The sequence below is a fragment of the Meles meles genome, chromosome 13 (assembly GCF_922984935.1).
Source record: "Meles meles chromosome 13, mMelMel3.1 paternal haplotype, whole genome shotgun sequence".
Classification (NCBI taxonomy): domain Eukaryota; kingdom Metazoa; phylum Chordata; class Mammalia; order Carnivora; family Mustelidae; genus Meles; species Meles meles.
The window spans coordinates 33,965,121-33,977,410 of NC_060078.1; the positions used below are offsets into that span (position 1 = coordinate 33,965,121).

Consider the following 12,290-nt stretch of genomic DNA (forward strand, 5'->3'; position numbering starts at 1 on the left):
TATAAAATGTTGAGCAATATCCCAATTTCCCTCAATTTGCAAAATTTCATACTTATTTTGATTATGGAAAAGAAAGGAATGTGATGGCAAGAAAATACAGTATCATGAATATTCTTTCTCTGATTGTTAAAACACCCAATAAATTCCCAATACTACTATAATAAAACTCTACACAGTAACATTTTCTTTCAACTAAAAGTTAAATGAAATAGTGATTTTAAGTATTAGATTTAGGAGGCCTATAATAGGCACCCAAAGTATTCTAGTTTTCAGTTATTAATGCTTATGTAAGACAAATGTAACCAAAGTTAAAAAAAAAAAAAAGAAAATTTATGAAGATAAGAATTTAATTGATCAAATTACCATGAACCATCCATGAGATAATCTCTGAAGGCTATATCCCAGACCTATTAACAGGATTTTCTGATTTGCATGAGGTCAAATCAGACTACATGTTCCAAATAAAACCCAACACAGAGATAGGAGCAGCGGCCCATGCATGGAATTTATTGTGTGCTACTGTTTATAAAATACTCGAATAGTCCTGCACATGCATAATATTTCCAACTTAGACAGGAGACCGTACAGGGTGCACTTTCTGGCAAACAAAACAATAGATGGTTCCGCTGCCTGGAGCTCTGAGCTGTATTCCAGGGCATGAGGGAAGCAGGCCACCAAAGTAAAGGGAAATACCAAACTACAGTGGCAATCAATACAGGTCAATAATTGTGAAAAATTAGCACATGGTTCCATTTAGTTTAACCAAGCAGTTCTGTAACTATCAAAAGAAAAGGTTCAACATGCAATCTTGACTTTTATGCTTCCACTAACATCTGAATGATTGAACAGAACCATTGCTTCTATGCTGCATTGCTTAATCAAAAACACTTCCAGAACATTTTAAAATTTCCTTTGCATGAAAACATAAAAATGATAGAAAGCCAGCAGCAAATCACCCTGGTGGCTATTTAAGCAACTTGAGTACTCACAATAAACTAAAATTTCTCATAACATCTAGGTAACCTATACATGTTGTACCTGTACATCATAGGTCTATATATTAAATATTTGCAAAATGAAAACATGCATACACAAAATACGTCAAGTTTTACAGACATGATTTGAATTAAAATTTACTTTGACAATGTACAAACTTCTTTTAAAGTACCTTAAATGAGTAATTCTGTAATTCTTCATAATTTTGAAATTTAGAGGTTTTCTTCTTAAATCTCTGGGGTGTAAATTTCAAAAGATCTGGGCAAAAAAGATTCTAAATTAGTTTTTGGATTTGTGTTCAAGTAAGAGAGTCTGCCTAGAAATAGGTTATGCATTCATAATTGAAAAATACCAAGACTATATTACAGAATTAGCCACATTTAAGAACTATAGACCTGAGGTCAGCATTTTGTATAAATGCCAACTGGTTTTCTCAGCATTTTGCCCATAATTCAAAATACAGCTTAGTAACCTCAGAAATGTATTTTAAGACCATGCTAATTCATCCTTTAAAGACATTTCATGGGCGGGGAAAGTCCACATTAGCTCTTAGGATTGCATTTGAAGTCATGGTTAAAAAACAAAATCTAATTCTACTGAGGGGAAAAGAAATCTCATTTGTAAACTTAAATGTGTGAACCACAAGCATAAATGGAGGTATAGTTGCCCTCCACTGGAAATTGCCCCAAGCCCCTTGCTCACTGCTCTCCACCTTGGCAGCGATGACTCAATCTTATCAGATATCACCACATGTCCCAGGGCCCTCAAGCCTCCATCCAGGAAGGGGGCTGGGGTCTCAAAAAGCACAATGGTTTCTCCAAAGGGACTGTGACATTTACAGTCAGCTTGGCCGACCCCTCCAGATCCTGGGGGTGATCTGTCCATTTGGGGCCCGAGATGTGAGAGTCCCTGGGAAGCCGTGGGTCACTGGGCACTATGGTTGCCAGTCCCGTGGTTCTCAGTGGCATGTGCGGTGTTCAGGGAATTGAAACCATCTTGCTGTACAGCATCTTTCCGGGGTGGCATTCTCTCATTGATCCTATCCAAACCCTTTGCCTCTTCAAAACTGCAGATTCTATGTGGTGGAGAGAATCCTCGTATTGCTTAACAAAATGCAAATTTGAAAGTCAGTAATAGAAAAACATTTCTGAGATTTCAAAAACATAATTAATGATTTTTAAGAAGAAAGAAATTAGCTGTATGTAGCAATATTTAAATCTTATTTTAACTGAATCCTACCCCCATACCAGACTTCCCCTTAAAATGTGAAATGTTTAAACCTAAACATAAACACGATAGCTTCATAGATGACAAGTATTAGCATAGCTTTTAAAAGAGAACTCACAAAAATAACCCTTCCCTGACCCCCAAATTAACTTACAGGCAATGGTCTCAGGGTCTCAGTCTGACTTCTATTACTATATCAAGTTTCTCCTACCTCAGACCTTAAAATCACCAGTGACTATCACAGTAAGGCAGCAACAAGAGTAAGGGCAAGTGAGGAGGCTAAACAAGGTTAACCTTGACATACAAATCTGTACCAAGGGCTTGGGAGGAGAAAGAGGCAAAGTATGTTAAAATTTAGCAGATCAGAACTATCTTGGAGGTCAAGGTATCATCACCCCATCACCACCAGAATGAAATGAAAAAGGTGGAAAATGCCTCCAGGAGTCAGATCTATATATGGCTGGTAGCATAAAGTATTCAGTTTCATATTTTTAAGAAATGTCTTCCTTAATTCAATGGCCATTCACTGTACGTTCTTTGGAAACCCAAATCAAAATAAATGACAATCCTCCTCCAATTGTTTTAATTTCTCATTCACTTCATCTGGAATGATGCTTTTTCTGCTATTAAACTGTGCACACAAAAGATTTCCATACCACTGGTTATAATCTGGTTGCTTTATAATATGTGCAATTCCTGGGACTCAAAGTCTGTGCATGTGAACCAAATAAATGGTTGGGGCAGCAAAGCATTTAGCGATGTTATATCAAGCCAACATATGATATATATGAATAAATATTATCAGCAAACTCTAGGCCAAACAGCAAAAAAATAAAAATCATAGTGACAGCTCCTGTACTCTCAGGTGAATTACTGAAAACGAGTAAAAAACCAACTCAAACCTATACCTAGAGGGGGTTTCATTTGGGAAAAAAATTATCTAAATAGCATAGAAACATGCAAAATGTAGAATAGACCTTTCTTTGCAACTTCAAATGCTATAATAATATAGCATAACATGCTGCACTCTGAAGAATTCAGGAATGGTAAATGTTGGTTATGCACAATACTAGGAAAGGGACAAACCAGATTATCATTGGTCCTTGTAATTAAAAAAAAAAAAGGAAAAGAAAAGAAAGGAAAAGAAAAAAAGAGGAATGTGACTATTAAAGTTGATGAGTCAGTGAGTCTGATTCATCTTGGGCTGTGCAAACTAGGAGTAAAACACACCCATAGGACATTCTCTGATGCCCACCCACACACCACAGATCTCTGCCCAGCGCAAGGACTCTGATCGTACCTTTTTCAGCCTCAATAGCCTCAACTGTGGCTGTACAGAAGTGAGCAGAGGCATGCAAAATGAATGAGAGAGATGAGAAGGGTCATATTGTACAGCAGAAAAGGCAATGATCACGTAAAATATCACAGTATCCCATACTACATCATCATTTACAATTTAACATAAATAGTAACCATATTAGAGAGCCCCATCCAATCCCCCAATTCCTGACACAGCACAGTTTACACACAGCACTATGACAACACCGCTCAGAGCACAGAACACATGGACCTAATATAAACACAGACACCTCAGCACCCATGCAAATGCACTCCAGTATTAATTACCTATTGTGAATTCAGTATTTTGTTGGCCTTAGAAGTTTTCAACATATTTATTATATCACATCCATCACAATCACAAGGGAATTCTCTATGGTTAAATTATGATGGCAGAATTGTAGCAGAAGAGCATACAGAAGATTCCCCACCCCCCATCTAACTGAAACAATTCTCATTATCAATTGTTCCACAAGATATAAAGTAGAAGGGTCCGTAATGCTTTTCCTTTTGCTTCTAATTCATAAGGCATAGCAAAAGCTGCAGAAGTCAGTACGGCCACGATGAAACTTAAGGGCTATAAACCTGGTGAATTACTCGAAGCAGAACAGTTCTGTAGCTCTGTTGATTGTGGATAACCTAAAAAGACCCTTCTTGTCTTCTAGGAACTTCCTTTCTATTCTAACATTGGTGTCCCAAATATCTAAAGATATTAATATCTATAGCCTTTTTAAAAAAGCTATTTATTTTCAGTTTATCATGAACTCAAATCTGCCTCAGGTACTAATAGCATGCATTCTCAAATGAAGATAAAAAGGACAATATATATATCTTTTCAAGCCCATCTACCAACTAGAGAGGAATCAAGATAGAAGCGAGGTCTTACAGGCAATAAATCCTAATTACTGTATGATATGGACATACACATAGGTCATACAAGGGAGAAATGCATTCTTAGTAGTATAACTTGTCTCTGGCCCATTTAAAGAATCACAACATTATTTAGTCATACATTTTGTAGTGAAACATTCTTTTGGCTCATTTCTGGGTTCAAACTGTACAAGCACTCACGCTGAGGACCAGGATCAAAGACCGCAGAGGACAATGTTGCCTGACAATATTGCAAATTCTCCATTTTTTACCCAAAGTGCACACACTCAGAATATTTATAACAATAAGCCCCTCCTTTCTATTTTGCTTCTTCTAGAAGGACAATTAGATTTAGAAATAATAAATTTTGTCCAAAGCAGTTATTAATATGAAAGAAAACTGATTAATCTAGGGAATTAAAGTAGATCTAAATCAGAAATTCATTAATCTTAACCAGATAGTAAAGTGAGTTGGGAACCCAGAAAAAGTAGGATGAACACTGAATAAAAAAGAATTAACTTTCCTTAACTGTTAAACTGTATTACAAATCCAAGCAGACATACTTATTGTATACCCACTGTACAAATCACCATTTTAAAAAACCTAGCTCTGTACACCTGGAATATATTCTTTGTATCTTCCCACACAGAAAACTGGGATAAATGACCCACCTCTTCTTGATCAGCCCTACAATTTCTATTCTTCAAAATATGGACTATTTTCTTTATAATTTAGACACTGAATGGGGGAAAAAATGCCTATCAGAATGTTTTAAAGAGCTTACGGTAACAGAAGTGATTTTATATGAAATATTTCATAACTTGTATTATATATGGTAATAAATTAAAAACCTGATATTACTATAAGAATTAATATCTGAGTGCATCAGTAGTTTAAAAGTCTATTAATAAATTTTTCAAATTATGAAATGCAACAACATACTTCTGAAACCATCCTATTATATGTTAAAGCATGTTCTAGGTCAAATGATATTCTCTGCTCTTTCCAGAAGCTTCTAAATGCTTCTAATCCTTTTGAGGACACAAAATACATATCACACTCAAAATTGCATGCCATATCAAGCCTGAATGTTTAGAATTGAAAAAAGGTCATTTGAAACTTAAACATTAAGCTGGAAAGAGATTTGATAATTGTAAAGTTCAATCTGAAAGACACTGTTCTTCCTCTGTTTTCAGTTTTATATGGCATCCTGACATGGCCTTAGTAAGTTTATGTACAGTGCTGTCACAAACTGTGTTCCTCAATACTACATGGGATAAATAATAGAGAAGAACTTGGCATTACTTAAAGAGATGGCCACATATTTTCCCATATATGTCCTGGTGAAGGTAGCGTTATAGGGCTAGCTCCCAAATAAATTTCCTTGAAGAAAATGTACTCAATTCCTATTCCAAAAGAGTGTGTAGTTTGTGAAAACACTCAAGAAATATAAATTAACTTTAAGGTTATTGAGAAGGCAATCGGACTATTTTCTGAAGACAGGACTGAGGTATTAGAATTTTAAAACCTTTTTGCAATACTTAACTCTTAGTTATTCATATCAGGGAACATGTCTACTAAGATATTAGAAAAAAAATTTAAATCACACAGATGTAGCTTCTGTATGAGTCTTGTTATGTGCTTCAAAATGGGTTTATCTTATTATGCTAGGAAAATTGCTCCACACTATCAAGAGCCATCGCTGGCACAGCTAGGGAGCTATCTAGTTTCTCAAATTAGACCCCTTAAACTCAGTACTGTCCTGTAACTCACTCTTTGTGGGAATACAATCCCTAGAGTAAAGCTGTCCTTCAAACATTTCCTGCACTTGGAGGTAAGGTCAAAGTTGGAAGACTGAGCTTCAGGCTGCATGCAAATTAAGAATGAGAAGTGCTGAGCTGCCAACAAAGCATATAATTAGCAGGTACTAATTGTGACATCTGAAAGAAAGATTTGCTGTAGATACAACGTCAAAGTAATAATATATCCAAGGATAATGGAGATGACTGTACTGGAGATATATTAAAGCATAAGGCCTTTCATTTTTTTCTTTTATGAACAAAAAAGAGAAAGAGTATAACATATTTCAAGCTACTAAAGTTCTTCCTTTTCTATTAACACTTATTTTTGCTAGTTTTATTGAATGTTTAAGGTCTTAGTTTTAGCGAAATTCTTTTTAGCTCACTTTGCTAATGTCTATAATATAGTAAGAAAAATGGAGAGCAAGGAATGTAAAGAAAATCAAAGCAGGTTTTCTTTTAATAAAAAAAAAAAGGAAACCTCACTCAGAATGAAAATTTGAAACTATCATTTTAAAACACAGCTGTACTTCTCACATATACCAGTGCTGGTAGCAGACAACACACTAACATATAAAATAGAACATGTATAGGCTAGAAGGAGAAATTATTTACTACAGGAAAAATTTGCTTATTTATTTAGGCATTTATTATGAGACTGAGTGAAATAAGACTGAAAAGTCAATCTACTTTAAATTTATTCAAAAATTTGAATTATTTTTTGCTTTAAAAAAATTCACTAATCGTAACACCAGGAAGAAAGTTAGTCATGACTAAAGAAAACATCAGATCTGTTCCTGCCTGTTTCAATAGAGTAATGACCCCTGGAGGGCTGTCAAAAGTGGCTACAATAAAACATGTAGATTAAAGCTATTCCATATCACATTTTTTGCTTTCCAACCACAGGGGAAAGAAATCTAGTCTTTGAGTTTTTGTGTATACTCTAAAACATTCACATCACTCTTCTATTTAATATGTAATGGGCTTTCAAAAGTTAACCCAGTATTTACACAAATATTTACGCCAAAAAAATAAGTTTTTTTTTAAATATAAAATATTCAATGAGCCAGATTACAGGAATGCTTTACGTATAATTCTTTTTATTTTCATGCAAAATAAAGGCACACTTAATAACACCCTTTCAATTTTGACTTACAGGATTTAAGTTCAACCCCTTATAACAATGACTTAATATCTAATGTTACATTCATATTCAGAATGCACAAAGTACAGCAACAAATGCAGCAAACCTCAAAACAAGGTGCTACAAAGTTGCTTCTACATCAAAAGACAGACAAGCGTCTGGTAGAGTAATTTAATTTAACATACTTTTACAGACATACAGCTAACCTAAAGAAAGACAGACAGATTTAGGAAAGCAGCTACATCTGCAGAGGAAGAAAACAGCATGTTACAGACAGTCAATTATACATAGAACATTTGACAAACACCACAGAAAACAAACTTTGGCATCATTTACCAGGGTACAAAGCCTTGCACAAAGTGCAAGTGAAGTGCATAAGTAATGTTTGGGGCCCAGGCAGATTGTTAATTCTAAAGTTAAGTATCTGAAAATATAAGCATAGTCTAATACAATTACATAAATTAAAAAAATAAAAAATAAGAAACTTGGAATTACATTTCCATTTAGTAATATGGATATACTTGATTGACATTCTGAAACTGGGGCTTTTAAAAGAAAAGGGTGCATTAGACAAACAAAAATAAATAAATATTTAGACATTATGATATGAGCCATTCCCATATCATTTCACTGAAAGCTGAGAGACTAACCATTATTTTCAGTTGAAAGTAATACCCATTCTATCAATTTTCTGCCCCGGTCAGGTTATTAAGCAGACACTCCCTATCATATAGTATTCTGCCTGTGTCAGCTGCTGAGACAGGAACTAAAAAGCAGAAGGAATTCCCTGCATGCATTATGTGTATTGTTAGCAAAAGAGTGAGGTGTGCCCCAGTCCATCTGAGGCACAGCAAGTTGCATAACATCATTACCACTTTGCAGGGTCTGTCGTCCTCCAGCCAACACTCCACTAGGCAACATCCCTGTGGGAGTCAGGCCCTTGAGTGTCAGCACACTTTCACTCTCCTCCCTATAGCAAAGAGACATAACAAACATCAGAGACTTCCAACAAGGGCACTTGGGTGGCTCATTGAGTTAAAGCCTCTGCCTTCAGCTCAGGTCATGACCCCAGGGTCCTCTGCTTGGCAGGAACCTGCTTCCCCCCCTCTCTCTGCCTGCCTCTCTGCCTACTTGTGATCTCTGTCTGTCAAATAATAAAATCTTAAAAAAAAAAAAAAAAAAAGTACATAGTTTGAAAGAGGAGATGGGGCCCAGAGGTTAGGCCATGTAAATAATTTATGACATTCAATGTTATTACTGTATTTTCCTCAAGTCTAAGATATTTTCTTCCATATTTTAAATGTTTCAGATAAGAGGATATGCCTTACAAGTGAGGTGTATATTGTTTTTCCTAAGAAGCTTTATTAAATATATGATGAGATTCATCGTCAATGAGAATCATATAATTGAGAAAATATATATATATTTTTTTTTAATTTAAAGATTTTTGGGGCACCTGGGTGGCTCAGTTGGCTAAGCGACGGCCTTCTGCTCAGGTCATGATCCTGGAGTCCCAGGATCAAGTCCCACATCAGGTTCCCTGCTTGGCAGGGAGTCTTCTTCCTTTGACCCTCTCCCTTCCCATGCTCACTCACTCTCCCTCTCTCTCAAATAAATAAATAAAATCTCAAAGATTATTTATTTATTTGACACAGAGAGACACACAGAGAGAGGGAACACAAGCAGGGGGCATGGGAGAGGGAGAAGCAGGCTTCCCACTGAACAGGGAGCCCAGTGCAGGGCTTGATCCCAGGACTCTGGGATCATAGCCTGAGCCGAAGGCAGATGCTTAATGATTGAGCCACCCAGGCACTCCAAGAAAATATGGTTATTTCTATGGCATAGAGTTCAAATGTCTGATATAACCAGTTTTGCAAATACATTTTTAAGGACTGACCCATTTACGTGTGCCTTTAAACCTAGTCTTCCTGAATTCACCCTAAGAAGATTGTGGCTCCAAGAAAAGGAACTTCCTATACGGACGAGTAAGTCCATCAGGCATACTCTCAAAGGTACCCTCTCCTTCTTATCCTACTCTAATTTTCAAGGTGTAGAACTAGTGCTTTCATCACAGAAAAGTAACACATACTCAAAGTGAGCAATAGTAATTGCCAGGGTCAAAAACCCTAGTTTCAAAGGGAATTGTGTTCTGCTCTTCACTATGTAAATGTAAAACTAACTTCTTTATAGGAAGAATGTTACTAAATTGCTTTTGGGTGTCTGCTTATAGCAAAGTACAATGAAAGAATTTCTGTAAAGCAAATAATCAGGAAAATATATCATTACCTGAGAACAGAGAAGACCCTTGCCATCTTGCCAATTGCTCGAATTTTGTTTCTTATGATTTCTTTCCGGGCTGCAGCTGAACCTACTTTCAATGGAATAAATAGAAAAAAAGACTCAAGTTTAGGGCATCCACACTTGCATCATTGTATTAACCTATACCATGTTCATCTTAACCCATCAAACCCTCTGCCACCAGCTCACATGGAGGAGACTAGGTGAACTCATGCCAGAAAGCCTCTCACTCCTTCAATGTTTAGCTTAGCACTGGTCTAATACTGGGGTCTGATACAGATACAAATGAAAAGTAATCCACAAACATGACTCTCACACTACTGCTAGTCATTAAAACAGCAATGGGAAAGAAACTAGAACCCAACTTGTATCACAAACCAGAGGGGGGAAAAAGGGTAACAATCCTATAGTCTTTAATTCTCATGAGGGCCTATGCATGCAGACTAACAAACAAGAATTGGTAATAACTCTGTATAGGCTTCTGTTTATCTATGAAGCCTCTGACATGCAGGCTGGAAATATCCCATCTTCCTAAGACAGAGTAAGTTCCTTGTTCAAAGTGGGTTTAAAAACAATGGTATGAGATAACTACTGTGCAGATGACGATGAACTAAGGACCATACCAGCATATCAATTATAATGCACATCTTAACCTCATGGACTAAATGGGCTCAAGATCATGCAAATATATATATAAGTTCTTACATCCATAGATGAGTATGACACAGGGAGAGTGAACAATGAGAAAAGATTCCGTAAAAAACACGGCTAAAGGATCACTTATGTTTCCTCTCTAAAGGGTTAGCTGTACTGCCTATCACCAACACAGAAGAGAATAACAGAACATAATAACTTGATCTTCAGCAAAAACTCAAAGTTGTATCTTCCTTCCCCTGGCCTCCAGAAAGAACAACAACAATCCCAGTCCTGTTATCTCATATACAGCAACTAGAATCACTCTGGACCCAAGAGTGTGGTTCCTTAGAACTGTGCTTCAGCATGATGGAAACACATATAGAAGCACCATGGTTGAGGAGAAAGTTAAGGAAAGGCTAAAAAGACTAGACTAAAAGGGGCCGTGGATATACAGAGGTCTGAACAACCATAAGTTTTCTGGTGTAGAGCATCTCATTTAAAATTCAAGCAGCCCACAAATACCATATAATTAAAAACTAAGATGATGACTGGACCTTACTGCAAGGAAACAGAAAAGAAATCCAATTCCAAAGACGAAAACAAAAGACGTATTTTAGAGAAAACAGGTTCCATGACTATGTTTATGATGCTCCAAAGGGTAATATTATGAGCACTGAAGCTACAGCTCTTGCGAGTTCAAAACTGTGTAGGTACTATGGTACTATGCAGCTATTTTTAAGATGCAAAAAAAAAAAAAAATTACTAAAAGTCCCAGCATCATAGAACATTAGAATTTGAAGAGACATTAGGAATAATGCAAAGTTTAATCTCCTCATTTTAGAGATGACAAAACTAAGTTTATTAATGGTTTTGTCCAAGAACATAAGGTAAGTCTGATTTCTTTGAATTAATTAACATAAACATTGTTTTAAAATTGATGGAATTTTAAAAATAGCTAGACTGGGGGAGAGGAGTATGGGGATAGGAGAGGATGGCTGCAATGAGGTACATTCATATTTTCAGCCTTAATTTATATATCTGTAAAACTGAATAATACGTAAACTGTACTGATTTCAAATTTTAAAAAATCACTGGAATATAAAAACACTATACAAGTCAAGATTTTAAATCAGTCTACAAACACATCATGCATAATAGTAAAGTAAATATCCACAGTAAAATTACTCTGGGGAATAAGACAGACAATCAAACACCCCTAATCATGCAGGGAAAAGTACAAAACATTACAAATAAGCAAAAGAATGAAATTTTAAAACAAGAGGAATGAAAAAGAGGGAAAAATATTTCCATGCACAGAAAGACAGATATCTTGGAATATGACTTCTAAAAACATCAAATTCTATCTCAGATAGCACTTACACTAAATTTGCACAAGGCCCAAAAGGACTCTGCATAAATGGTACTCAATGAATGTGCTAACTTACATGGACATGAGGATAACTTAGGAAGTCATATTTCAAAACAATGTTACTCTGTCTGGTCTGTACCTTTTTTATTGCCATATATGAGCCGTTCTTCAGATGGAGAGTCCAGAAAAAAGGAAGTGAATGATGGAGAAAAGGTGGTTGAGACAAATAAAAAGATAGAGATTTAACTTGGCAGTGGTACTGAAGAATGAATGTAGAAAGAAAGGGAGAAAAATGAAGGCCCTCATATTCGAAATTTGAAAAATGTAGTACTGTAGGATCTGGTGAATAAAAGAGGGATGCCACTGGGTAGGACTCTAAAGGAAAGATTTCTTAAAAGATATGTGGTCAGAAGAAATTATGGACAGAATGACTATAATATCTGATGAAAGTAGACAAATTAGGGACAGAAAAAAAAAACACGTGAAAACACATAAGACTGATAAAAGACTGTGCAAACAACAATCGCACATTTATACTGATACCGCTAAGGAAATGTGTCACCCATGGTAGTATGTTAAGTGAAGGGTAATGACACAAATGATATACAAACTC

At 35.9% G+C, this 12,290-nt stretch overlaps 1 protein-coding gene across 7 annotated transcripts in view; it reads right to left on the reverse strand.

Moving 5' to 3' along the window:
* Nucleotides 1–480: 480 nt before the first annotated feature.
* PPP3CB (protein phosphatase 3 catalytic subunit beta) overlaps nt 481–12,290 on the reverse strand; it is a 54,992-nt gene continuing 43,182 nt past the window's right edge. Inside the window, exons 11-15 of one of the 7 annotated variants that reach the window (XM_046027341.1) lie at nt 11,817–11,843; nt 9,661–9,742; nt 8,247–8,344; nt 3,524–3,553; nt 481–2,099 (exon numbers count right to left, since the gene is read on the reverse strand). In XM_046027341.1, coding sequence (XP_045883297.1) covers nt 1,921–2,099; nt 3,524–3,553; nt 8,247–8,344; nt 9,661–9,742; nt 11,817–11,843 — 416 coding nt within the window. In that variant the 3' untranslated portion in view covers nt 481–1,920. Of the gene's footprint in view, nt 2,100–3,523; nt 3,554–8,246; nt 8,345–9,660; nt 9,746–11,816; nt 11,844–12,290 lie in introns of all 7 variants that reach the window. The other 6 variants (XM_046027340.1, XM_046027343.1, XM_046027342.1 and 3 more) reach the window with 6 other exon arrangements.